The following is a 14,288-nucleotide window of genomic DNA, read 5'->3' as shown; positions in this document are numbered from 1 at the left end:
TTTGCACCCTCAGATTCCAGATTTTCAAATAGTTGTATCTCGGCCAAATATAGTCCTATCCTAACAAACCATACATCAATGGAAAGCTTACAGTATTTATTCAGCTTTCAGACGATGTACATTTTCAAAAAATGTACCCTTATGATTGATTTTGTGGTCCAGGGTCACATTTTATTCTACAACATAAAATACATTTGGAATAGCCCCTTATGTTTTTTTGTTTTTTTTTAAGTTTTTAATCTGTCTCGAAAAAGGCAGAACACGTGCTAAATGCTAACACATGGCTACGCAGTTTGTCAGACAACTTTAAAGTGCGATTTTCTCAATATTTGAAATTTTTTTCTTGTTTTTTTTTGCACCCTCAGATTCCAGATTTTCAAATAGTTGTATCTCGGCCAAATATAGTCCTATCCTAACAAACCATACATCAATGGAAAGCTTACAGTATTTATTCAGCTTTCAGACGATGTACATTTTCAAAAAATGTACCCTTATGATTGATTTTGTGGTCCAGGGTCACATTTTATTCTACAACATAAAATACATTTGGAATAGCCCCTTATTTTTTTGTTTTTTTTAAGTTTTTAATCTGTCTTGAAAAAGGCAGAACACGTGCTAAATGCTAACACATGGCTACGCAGTTTGTCAACAGTTTGTTCAGTTGAACTTCAGTTTTATTTTCAGAACAGCTAAAGCAATGTGAAGTGGACTAACATCTGCTGAACTCTAATTTTCATGGCACCCTAAAAGCAAATTATGCAGTGAATCATTGCGAAACAGTTTCAGCTAGATAATGATCTGAACATCAATTTCTGGGATTGTTACTAAAGTTTGTTAAAAGGTCAAAACAGATGGGAGGTTTTGATGTGAACTCATTAACAACCCTGATAGCACACGCACATCACAGAGGCATATTCAATGGGTGTGATTTTATGGACTATCATTTATGGGGCACTTGCTATACTATATATAGTAGATGATGTTTATGAATGTGCCTTTGTTTATTTGCTCTTTTTATACAACAAATTTGGTATGTTCAATTCTTTGTTTATGCATTTTTAGGAGTTTCCCTTTCAGATACAAAAGTTATGGGAGGAGAGTATTCAAATGAATCACACAACGCGTTTTACTAACGTTTGTGCTCGTCAAATTACTAGTATTTTCGCCATTATACTAGGAGTCACGCAATACCAGGTCTATCAAAAGTTCTAGCAAACCTTCATTTTTGGCCTCCGGTTCTTATCAACGTACTGTGGTGCTGCTTTATTTCTTTATTCTTTATTTGTGACTACGCAAATTGATGCTGCACTTGGTATATTGCGTTGGCCGATATGTAAATGAGATGTTGCGTCTGTGTTCTTTCATTTGCGCATCGTTAGTAAATCACCCGCAGAAATTCGCCGCTGTTTTGGAATTGTGTTCTCGCGCTAATTTGCCCTGTTTAGTAAAACTGGCCCTAGAATTATTTCTGAAGGCTCGTGTGACACGGAAGACTGGAGTAATGACTGCTGAAATTTCAGCTTTGCCATCACATAAATAAATTAAATTCTATAATATATTAAAATATTTTATTTTAAATTGCAATAGTATTTCACTATAACATTTTATTCTACAACATAAAATACATTTGGAATAGCCCCTTATTTTTTTGTTTTTTTTAAGTTTTTAATCTGTCTTGAAAAAGGCAGAACACGTGCTAAATGCTAACACATGGCTACGCAGTTTGTCAACAGTTTGTTCAGTTGAACTTCAGTTTTATTTTCAGAACAGCTAAAGCAATGTGAAGTGGACTAACATCTGCTGAACTCTAATTTTCATGGCACCCTAAAAGCAAATTATGCAGTGAATCATTGCGAAACAGTTTCAGCTAGATAATGATCTGAACATCAATTTCTGGGATTGTTACTAAAGTTTGTTAAAAGGTCAAAACAGATGGGAGGTTTTGATGTGAACTCATTAACAACCCTGATAGCACACGCACATCACAGAGGCATATTCAATGGGTGTGATTTTATGGACTATCATTTATGGGGCACTTGCTATACTATATATAGTAGATGATGTTTATGAATGTGCCTTTGTCTATTTGTTCTTTTTATACAACAAATTTGGTATGTTCAATTCTTTGTGAATCCTGTTTGTTCTTTGTGAATTTCAGTTTGTTTTTCAAACATAAATAATTAAATACACACAGAGTTTTAATAAATATACACTACCAATCAAAATTTGTGGCAAGTTTGAAAGAAATTAATACTTTTATAAAAGTATATACTATAAAAGATTTCCATTTCAAATAAATACTGTTTTTAATACAACTGTTTTCAATATTGATAATAACATTGAGCAGAAAATTAGCACATTAGGGGCCAGTTTTACTAACAGCTTGTGTCAGCGCAAACGGTCTTTTGGCGTTAAAATAGTACTGTCAGGTTTTACTAAAGACGCGCAGTGACGAATTAACACCGAAAAGGCGTGGACACAGTTATTTTTGCGCCTGACCTTATTGAATATGCATTTTTAGGAGTTTCCCTTTCAGACACAAAAGTTATGGGAGGAGAGTATTCAAATGAATCACACATAGCGTTTTACTAACAAATCAAATTACTAGTATTTTCGCCATTATACAAGGAGTCACGCATTACCAGGTCTATCAAAACTTCTAGCAAACCTTCATTTTTGGCCTCCGGTTCTTTTCAACGTACTGTGGTGCTGCTTTATTTCTTTATACTTTATTTGCGACTACGCAAATTGATGCTGCACTTGGTATATTGCGTTGGCCGATATGTAAATGAGATGTTGCGTCTGTGTTCTTTCATTTGCGCATCGTTAGTAAATCACCCGCAGAAATTCGCCACTGTTTTGGAATTGTGTGCTCGCGCTAATTTGCCCTGTTTAGTAAAACTGGCCCTAGAATTATTTCTGAAGGCTCGTGTGACACTGAAGACTGGAGTAATGGCTGCTGAAATTTCAGCTTTGCCATCACATAAATAAATTTTATTCTATAATATATTAAAATATTTTATTTTAAATTGCAATAGTATTTCACTATATTACTGTTCTACTGTAATCTTGATCAAATGAATGCAGCCCTGAGAATAAGATACTTTTTAGTGCTCCTGTGCACATTTTCTCAACAGCCAGCTATGTAATAACAAGGATAAGACTTTTACTATTTTTTATAGAAAACCTTGTGGAATAATTAGTGCAATAACACACACTTTAAAATTTAGTTTCACTCAGACAATAATTTAAAGTAGGCATGAAATGAAAATTCACTGTATTTATTTTGCAAATGCATGATATGTATACTCATTGTGAATGATTCATCCACATATTTAAATTTTTGTTTAATGTAGAAGCAAGGTGACAAAAAATGTGTTTAATCACGGCATTTTCGTATGAATTGACAGACTTCCCTCTGGTGATGTATAGCAGACTTCTATTATTGTCTTATTAGTGTTAGCTGAAACTATTGTTTTTGTTAATTGTAAATAGTTTAAAAGTTGTTTTTGTTCATTCAAATACATCTGAAATAAAATAAAATATAAATATTAGAAAAATAAAAACTTATTTTTTTCTGTTAGCTTCCAAGGCAACATTTCTAATTTTCATTTAAGTTTTTAAGTGGGAGTACTACACTAATTTAACACTGAAATTAAAGTGAAATTGAAATATAAAAATAATAATAAAAATGACAAAAGCACATAAAATTACAAGAAAAGTTTTAAATGAAACTATAAAAATAACAGCTAATTCAAAATAGAATATAATAGTATAGAAATAATTCTAAAACAACACTATTGCTAGGCCATGTCTCACATTAATATATACTTGGGTTTAAAATATGGTTTGGGGTCAGTATGTATCTTTGTTTGTTTGTCTATCTAAAGACATTTTATTCAGCTAAAAATCTGAATAAATCAGATTTATCTTTTAACTTATCAAAAAAAAAACTAAAAAACAAATTAACCGGCAAAAACTGTTCAACACATTCATAATAATAAGAACCATTATTAATTATTAAAAACCAATAATAACCGAGCACCAAATCAACATATTGGAATGATTTCTGAATTTCTGATTTCTAATTATGCTGAAATTGCCATTACAGGAATAAATGACATTTTAAAAATAGAATTGGAACATAAAAATAGAAAACATATGTAGAAAATCTTTTACTGACAGCATTAGGTTACGCTGAGATGTTGAGATGTGATGGAGTGTGTTCAGATGCAGTCAATCAGTATGAGGAACTCATATCAGACTAATATCTATGTGCTCCTGTGCACATTTTCTCAACAGCCAGCTATGTAATAACAAGGATAAGACTTTTACTATTTTTTATAGAAAACCTTGTGGAATAATTAGTGCAATAACACACACTTTAAAATTTAGTTTCACTCAGACAATAATTTAAAGTAGGCATGAAATGAAAATTCACTGTATTTATTTTGCAAATGCATGATATGTATACTCATTGAGAATGATTCATCCACATATTTTAATTTTTGTTTAATGTAGAAGCAAGGTGACAAAAAAATTGTTTAATCACTGCATTTTCGTATGAATTGACAGACTTCCCTCTGGTGATGTATAGCAGACTTCTATCATTTAGTTTGCATAAACCCACACTTTTCTTATAATCAACTGTAAGCTCACATTTAGATGTTCCTCCATCCAATCAACAAACGATTAACTGAATCAAGTCCCCCATTATTTATGTTTGATTATCAGTTTCAATTAAAAGCTCTGTTGCTATCTCTGTTATGTTGCAACTTTAAAATGTCATGTAAACAATTAGTCTGACAGAAATCTTTCCAGTAAACTTCACCCATTATGCTAATAAACTAATAAACTTTATCCACTGGACAATGTGCACACTTTAAAAAAAGACAAAGGTGACGGGTGACATCTATTTGATCTTTGATCATGCAAAACCTGCTGAAGCATGCTTGTAACTGCAAGTGAATAAAAACTAAACATAACAGACTCACGTGTGTAACAAACTTCACATTTTTTGTGCCCACAATAAATCAGAATGTCCACCCCTAGTAGAAAATCTAGAGCTGTGTCTGAGCGGAACAGAAAAACTAAATAGCCTCCATCCAATCAACAAACGATTAACTGAATCAAGTCCCCCATTATTTATGTTTGATTATCAGTTTCAATTAAAAGTTCTGTTGCTATCTCTGTTATGTTGCAACTTTAAAATGTCATGTAAACAATTAGTCTGACAGAAATCTTTCCAGTAAACATTATGCTAATAAACTAATAAACTTTATCCACTGGACAATGTGCACACTTTTAAAAAAGACAAAGGTGACGGGTGACATCTATTTGATCTTTGATCATGCAAAACCTGCTGAAGCATGCTTGTAACTGCAAGTGAATAAAAACTAAACATAACAGACTCACATGTGTAACAAACTTCAAATTTTTTGTGCCCACAATAAATCAGAATGTCCACCCCTAGTAGAAAATCTTGAGCTGTGTCTGAGCGGAACAGAAAAACTAAATCACAATCCTTTTTCAAATGCACCAATTCACCATTTTTGGTAGAAAACTATATGTGAGTGTTTATATTTAGCAAACGGTTCTTGTCCCGCATTTGTTGAACACATTTCTCTCTTCACAAAACGGCTCTTTTGTGGCTGTGCTGACCTGCTATATTCAGATCATGTCACAATATTTCATAAATACTGATAATGACAATGACATGACAATGATTTTCTGTCAAACTGGATTAATAGAATATTAAACATTAGTGGCGGTTCCTCACTTCATGTCATGTCCACTTTTGAGCATGAAAACCTTGTCTACTCTGCAGCTTATTTTGGCCCAGAAACATCCACTTAGATAAGAAAATTATATGACATAACCAGACAAACCTTTGTTTGATGATACCACAATATTAAATTGATATGGAAAAAAATTAGATTGTTATTACGTTGTTTACATTCAGCATGCGCGTTCTTTCGCTGAAGGTAATCAGTGTTGTTTATGTTCAGTACAACATAAACAACACTCATTACATTGATTACGTTCTTGGGTACTCTACAAAATGGCGGAAGACAGTAACTCGGGGAGAAGAATTGCTGAATAAATAAAGTTATTATTGTTTTCTTTGCGCACAAAAAGTATTCTCGTAGCTTCGTAAAATTACCGTTGAACCCCTGAGATCACATGGACTATTTTTACCGATGTCCTTGCTACGTTTCTGTGCGTTGATCGTGGTAATATCCTTGCTGTCTATGGAGGGTCAGAGAGCTCTCAGATTCCATCAAAAATATCTTAATTTGTGTTACGAATATGAACGAAGGTCTTAAGGTCATTGCACACTGAGCCCGAAAATTTCGTTAGAAATTTTCGCACGTTAAAAAATAAATACGACCTCACGTTATGTCAATCACGTTTACACACTGCCTCCGAAATTTTCGTCCGTCATAAAAAAAATTCGGATCGGGTTCGATTTTTTCAGTTTTTCGCATCCGTTGCAAGCATTTTGAGAGGTGTTTTGACAGTTCAGAGCCACCGTACAAGCGAACGCTAAAATCCAGACTAGAATGGCGATTGTCAAGTTCATCCACTTCGTCTCGCAGCACAAAGCCATAAATGAAAAACAGAACAACTGAAAAACAGGGAATGTATGGCTCATTCTCTCATTTAGCCCATGACTTCAATGTAAAAGGGTGGATGATACAACACACACTACAGTATTGTTTTACAAAAAAACGATTGGAAGAAACAATAAATGTATGGTTTCTTTTTGGGCGACATTTTAATGACAACAGCAGATGCAGGCTGGATTCGAACCTGTGGTTATTATTGTCTTATTAGTGTTAGCTGAAACTATTGTTTTTGTTAATTGTAAATAGTTTAAAAGTTGTTTTTGTTCATTCAAATACATCTGAAATAAAATAAAATATAAATATTAGAAAAATAAAAACTTATTTTTTTCTGTTAGCTTCCAAGGCAACATTTCTAATTTTCATTTAAGTTTTTAAGTGGGAGTACTACACTAATTTAACACTGAAATTAAAGTGAAATTGAAATATAAAAATAATAATAAAAATGACAAAAGCACATAAAATTACAAGAAAAGTTTTAAATGAAACTATAAAAATAACAGCTAATTCAAAATAGAATATAATAGTATAGAAATAATTCTAAAACAACACTATTGCTAGGCCATGTCTCACATTAATATATACTTGGGTTTAAAATATGGTTTGGGGTCAGTATGTATCTTTGTTTGTTTGTCTATCTAAAGACATTTTATTCAGCTAAAAATCTGAATAAATCAGATTTATCTTTTAACTTATCAAAAAAAAAACTAAAAAACAAATTAACCGGCAAAAACTGTTCAACACATTCATAATAATAAGAACCATTATTAATTATTAAAAACCAATAATAACCGAGCACCAAATCAACATATTGGAATGATTTCTGAATTTCTGATTTCTAATTATGCTGAAATTGCCATTACAGGAATAAATGACATTTTAAAAATAGAATTGGAACATAAAAATAGAAAACATATGTAGAAAATCTTTTACTGACAGCATTAGGTTACGCTGAGATGTTGAGATGTGATGGAGTGTGTTCAGATGCAGTCAATCAGTATGAGGAACTCATATCAGACTAATATCTATGTGCTCCTGTGCACATTTTCTCAACAGCCAGCTATGTAATAACAAGGATAAGACTTTTACTATTTTTTATAGAAAACCTTGTGGAATAATTAGTGCAATAACACACACTTTAAAATTTAGTTTCACTCAGACAATAATTTAAAGTAGGCATGAAATGAAAATTCACTGTATTTATTTTGCAAATGCATGATATGTATACTCATTGTGAATGATTCATCCACATATTTAAATTTTTGTTTAATGTAGAAGCAAGGTGACAAAAAATGTGTTTAATCACGGCATTTTCGTATGAATTGACAGACTTCCCTCTGGTGATGTATAGCAGACTTCTATCATTTAGTTTGCATAAACCCACACTTTTCTTATAATCAACTGTAAGCTCACATTTAGATGTGCCTCCATCCAATCAACAAACGATTAACTGAATCAAGTCCCCCATTATTTATGTTTGATTATCAGTTTCAATTAAAAGCTCTGTTGCTATCTCTGTTATGTTGCAACTTTAAAATGTCATGTAAACAATTAGTCTGACAGAAATCTTTCCAGTAAACTTCACCCATTATGCTAATAAACTAATAAACTTTATCCACTGGACAATGTGCACACTTTAAAAAAAGACAAAGGTGACGGGTGACATCTATTTGATCTTTGATCATGCAAAACCTGCTGAAGCATGCTTGTAACTGCAAGTGAATAAAAACTAAACATAACAGACTCACGTGTGTAACAAACTTCACATTTTTTGTGCCCACAATAAATCAGAATGTCCACCCCTAGTAGAAAATCTAGAGCTGTGTCTGAGCGGAACAGAAAAACTAAATAACAATCCTTTTTCAAATGCACCAATTCACCATTTTTGGTAGAAAACTATATGTGAGTGTTTATATTTAGCAAACGGTTCTTGTCCCGCATTTGTTGAACACATTTCTCTCTTCACAAAACGGCTCTTTTGTGGCTGTGCTGACCTGCTATATTCAGATCATGTCACAATATTTCATAAATACTGATAATGACAATGACATGACAATGATTTTCTGTCAAACTGGATTAATAGAATATTAAACATTAGTGGCGGTTCCTCACTTCATGTCATGTCCACTTTTGAGCATGAAAACCTTGTCTACTCTGCAGCTTATTTTGGCCCAGAAACATCCACTTAGATAAGAAAATTATATGACATAACCAGACAAACCTTTGTTTGATGATACCACAATATTAAATTGATATGGAAAAAAATTAGATTGTTATTACGTTGTTTACATTCAGCATGCGCGTTCTTTCGCTGAAGGTAATCAGTGTTGTTTATGTTCAGTACAACATAAACAACACTCATTACATTGATTACGTTCTTGGGTACTCTACAAAATGGCAGAAGACAGTAACTCGGGGAGAAGAATTGCTGAATAAATAAAGTTATTATTGTTTTCTTTGCGCACAAAAAGTATTCTCGTAGCTTCGTAAAATTACCGTTGAACCCCTGAGATCACATGGACTATTTTTACCGATGTCCTTGCTACGTTTCTGTGCGTTGATCGTGGTAATATCCTTGCTGTCTATGGAGGGTCAGAGAGCTCTCAGATTCCATCAAAAATATCTTAATTTGTGTTACGAATATGAACGAAGGTCTTAAGGTCATTGCACACTGAGCCCGAAAATTTCGTTAGAAATTTTCGCACGTTAAAAAATAAATACGACCTCACGTTATGTCAATCACGTTTACACACTGCCTCCGAAATTTTCGTCCGTCATAAAAAAAATTCGGATCGGGTTCGATTTTTTCAGTTTTTCGCATCCGTTGCAAGCATTTTGAGAGGTGTTTTGACAGTTCAGAGCCACCGTACAAGCGAACGCTAAAATCCAGACTAGAATGGCGATTGTCAAGTTCATCCACTTCGTCTCGCAGCACAAAGCACCGTAAAGATCCTTGCACACTGAGTTCACAGAAATTGGTGGTCTTCTTTTTATTATGTGGCTCTAGTATCAAACTAAACCACTGACATCCTGAAGTAAACATTGAATCGCCCGGGATAATCTCGCTGCTCCTGAGGGGGAACTCTCCGTCCTCTCTGTATCTCAGTGTCGGATGGACCCAATATTTCCTCTCTTTTTCTCTTTTTAAGAAGCGAGACGACAACAAAATCATCCTCACTGCTTGAAGACTCCATTTAGTGCTGTTTTGCGAATTTCTTCGCAACGGATTAATTAATACGCATCAGACTCAGTGTGCAAGGTTTCTGTGCGTGACAAATTTTTAGGATTTCGAATGTACGAAAAAACACAAACGAAAATGTCGGAGTCAGTGTGCAGAGACCTTTACGGATTTGGAACGACATTTCATTTTTTGGTAAACTATCCCTTTAATATGCAATACACGGTGCTGCATTAAAGAGTGCCAAAACAATATTTATTGTTTGGATTTTAAAATAAATTTGACAGAATTTGTAAGTTGAGACTTTGTTTCATATCTCAAATAGCAAAGCAAAAAGCTTATAGTGATTTACTGGATAGCAGGCACACTACAAATAATGTTTAGTGAAGTTTTGTTCACTACACACATCAACTGAAAACAGCATAGACTAAATGATCGATTGGTTAATCAAACTGAGAATTAATAAAAAACGAGAAATCACCATTTTCAGCCCAGCCCTAGATATCTGTTGTGAATTACATTGTGTCCTAACCAGAGGCATGTGATAAAAGGTATATTTTCAGAGTCTGAAAATTAGTTTGTGATGTTCGTAATTTCTCATTTGTTTTGGTTTATTGCATCAGCTAAATGAATAAATGTAAGTTTAGATCTGTGAATGTCATTGGTTTAGTGGCTCACCCATTGTGCTTTGGCGAGCTCCTCCTTTAGCTTCTCGTAGCCTTTCTCTCGGACCTCCATAACTGATGGACTTCTGAGACGGGACAGACTGTCTGCGCTCAGGCCCAGAACATCCTCTCCATCAGCTGATGGGACGTTGCCATCCACTGCATCCACTGCAAGATCATTTCCACTGTGGAGACAAACATCAATTTGATTTAGAAACTTTCTCTTCAGTCTAAAAAGAGCTTTTATTGAAACTAAGGTGAGGGATATTTTATGGATAACTTCCCATAAAAGTAAGAATTGTCCATTTTGATTTCATGATGACTTAAACTCCATCAGACCATCACAGATAAAACATCCAGGTACATAGAGTACTTGTCAAACGTTTGGAAACATTATGATTTAAGTGTTTTTAATGAAGTCTCTAATGCTCACCAAGGCTGCATTATTTGACCAAAAGTACAGTAAAACTGCAAACAATTGCAACAAATTTTTATTTGAATATATTTTCAAATGTAATTTATTTTTGTGACGTAAAGCTGAATTTTCAGCATTACTCCAATCTTTAGTGTCACATGATCCTTCAGAAATCATACTAATATATACCGATTTGCTGCTGACTTATATTGGTGCTCAGTTATTAATAATGTTTTTTATTACTATCAATGTTAAAAACAGTTTCAGCTGCTTAATATTTTGTGGATTTGTTTTTTCTTAGGATTCATTGCTGAATAGAAAGTTTAAAAGCTTATTTGCTGAATAAAAGCATTAATTTCTATTAGAACTCAACACGCACACATAAATATTGATGATTTTTTTGAGCACATAAATCCAGCCTTGGTGAGTAGAAGAGTTAATTAAAAACATTTAAAAATTGTAATGTTTTCCAACTATTGACAAGTACTGTAGATCATATCCAAATACATCTGCTATTGCTCGTAAGCTTTTGATGGCATCTCGTTCCACCCCTGTACGACATAACTTTCTACTCTGCAGCATAAAAGCAGATATTTTGAACAATACTGGCAACCAAACAGTTTTTGTGACCAGTGACTGAAAAAAACCCCATCTCAAAATATCTTCTTTTATGTTCCATAGAAGAAAGAAAGTCATAGAGCTTTGGAGCGACATGAGGTGTATTATACACACACACACATATATATATAGTTGGTTACTAAAATTAAATGACTGGAGTAGCTTGTCAAAATACATCCAGTATAGACAGTGTTCCCAAGTCCATGGTTTTCCCATAGAATTGGGCTACTTTTACACTGTTGCCACAGGTTGTTTTTTAGTCCACAGGTTAAACCAATCTCCCCAGAACACAATTGTGATGAAGGAGACCCCTGACTGAGTGGAAACCCATGGAAAAAAATGTGTTTGGGCTTGTTTTTAATATTGATTGAGCTGGTTTTGTTTTTCAGACCTGGTAACCCTGAGTGTAGACACTGTGTTTGGTTCACCTGCTGTTTCTGGAGTCTTACCTGCCATTGAGGGTGTCCTCTGTGCCCAGGTGACGGGGGGTCGAGTACACGGGCTGGGTGGGCAGCTGGTCGGCTCTGAGAGCATTGGGTGCATTCTGGCTAGAGGTCAAAGAGTGTGTGCGGTACAGTGTGCTGGGGGGAGCGTTGTGCTTTGGTGGGCTCGGGTCTATAACCCCATGAAGATCTGGGGTGGTGGGTGACGCCAGGTTCACCTCATGGAACCCTTCAAGTGGTTCACTGGCCATAGCCGCAAATATCTTCATACAGTGATCTGTGCAAACATCAGGAGTATAGGCAGTTCAATTACGAGAGTAAATAAAAGCAAAATCCAATGGCTATGACCAATCTCATTAGGATGCGCACAATTACATATTTAAAAAAAAGACTTGTCAGTGCTAATAGCTAACTTGCCCTGAATGATTATATAATATAATGGTAACACTTTACAATAAGGTTTGGTTTCATTTGTTAACATTAGTGGTGAGCGACCAAGACCTTTTTTAGTTTATTTCACAGTAACGATATATATCACAACATAGTTATTTTTTCTTTAAAGGGGTCCTATTATGCTTTTTCACTTTTTTAATTTTAGTCAGTGTGTAGTGTGTATGTTTAGGCATAAAAAAGATCTAGAAAGTTTTAAAACCTAAATTACTGTGTATACGAGGATACTTGCAAAGATGGGCATTTTGACAGATACAAGTGTGTGTATTTAACCATTCAAGGCCTATAAGGGTGTACTCACGCTAGGCATGGTTGCCTTGAACCGTGCCCGAGCGCGATTATCCCCCCTACCCACTCCCCCGCTGGCCTGCACTCACACTTGCACTAAACTTTCCGGGCCGGAGCACGCATACGTCATGTATGAGATAACGGAGAAAACCACTTTCACTAATATTCTGCCGAATAATTAATAATAATTCATTTATAATTTATGTTGTGCATTGATTTTCACTTGTATGTATCAGATAATTATTACGGAGGCAGCTGACGTTAATTATATAATTTGCAGCTTTACTCGCAAACTACATTTCCTGTTCATCATTAAGGTGAGAACCAGAGCCATTATAAACCTAAATATACTTGATTGAATTAAATTAATTAAAAAGTGTAGTGTAGAAGTAGTAGTAGTAATATAATGGTTGCGGTCGTAATGATGACAGCAGCACACACAAAACAGTATCTGTTCCGTGCTCTGACGCGGTTAGCGCTTACACTGCATGCGTACCGAGCCCAAGCCCAACCAAACCGTGCCCTGGCCCACCTCTTCCAACTGGGCCAGGGACGGCTAAACGAACCGGTTCAAAACGCCTAGTGTAAGTACACCCTAAAATGGCAAAAATAACTCCGTTCAGCACTGCCACGCTCTATGAGCACAGTCTTCATGAAATGAGTTCTCTTTCGCTGCTGATTGCATTTCAAACCGCAATGCTTAAAAACACATGCAAACGATAACTTTTTGTGACCATGCAGCGCAGCAATGTCACATGAGCGTGTAACTGCGATAGAGACAATAGTCTTGCAAGCAATCCCGATGCTCTGTGTTTGGATGTAAGACTGAACATAAGAGTCTTAATTTTCTCCCAACATCTGAGCTGCTGAGGACACTGTGGATTACTTTCATTTTTCAAGCTAATGCGCCTCAAAATCTACCTAAATACGTGTACCACTCCAGACTCCTTTGTGAATGTCATGTCATTACAGTGCTTAGCGTTTTAACCGTATTTGTGTGCGTACATGAATTATTTTTTAACTGATCAGCACTGAGCGCGAGATTCATTCGGTAGTGCGGTCGCTCGGCTCAGTCAATTGATCCACGCCGATGACAGGTCTGCAGCTCTGTAACATCACGCTGTTTCGTTCCACTTTCAGTGCATTTGGCTTCCCATATGTACGGTTAAACACCGGTTCTCTCGCTCTCAGTTATGTTGCTTCTACCGGCTGCTTATTGCTGTAGATATGCAATGCAGAGAGACGTATACGCGACGCCCTCTTCTGGAGACGAGGTGGGAATATGCAGCTCATTTGCATTTAAAGCCATACACTCCAAAACAGCTCTTTTTTAGACACACCCCAAAAATGACATTTTCCAGCTGTTATAAAAAAAATTCTGTTTTGTATTTTGGGCTGAAACTTCACAGACACATTCTGAGGACACCCAAGACCAATATTATATCTTGTAAAAAGGGGCATAATAGGTGCCCTTTAACTAATATTTACAAAGGTTAAAAATGCTGTAAAATATATTGCTCCATTTTAGGTCATGTTAGATAATGTATTAACTAATGTTTAACAAATGTGACCTTATAGTAAAGTGTTACCAATATAATAATTGTT

General features: G+C 34.9%; 1 protein-coding gene across 1 annotated transcript in view; it reads right to left on the bottom strand.

Moving 5' to 3' along the window:
* LOC107554773 (rab-3A-interacting protein-like) overlaps positions 1–14,288 on the bottom strand; it is a 36,509-nt gene that overhangs the window by 15,274 nt on the left and 6,947 nt on the right. The window contains exons 3-4 of the mRNA XM_016237382.1: positions 11,952–12,222; positions 10,483–10,654 (exon numbers count right to left, since the gene is read on the bottom strand). Of these exons, the coding sequence (XP_016092868.1) occupies positions 10,483–10,654; positions 11,952–12,214 (435 nt within the window). The 5' untranslated portion in view covers positions 12,215–12,222. The remainder of the gene's footprint in view (positions 1–10,482; positions 10,655–11,951; positions 12,223–14,288) is intronic.

Source organism: Sinocyclocheilus grahami, unplaced genomic scaffold (genome assembly GCF_001515645.1).
Source record: "Sinocyclocheilus grahami isolate Dianchi unplaced genomic scaffold, SAMN03320097.WGS_v1.1 scaffold512.1, whole genome shotgun sequence".
Taxonomy (NCBI): domain Eukaryota; kingdom Metazoa; phylum Chordata; class Actinopteri; order Cypriniformes; family Cyprinidae; genus Sinocyclocheilus; species Sinocyclocheilus grahami.
Note: the sequence above shows the minus strand (reverse complement) of the source record. Positions and strands in the feature narration are given on the sequence as shown.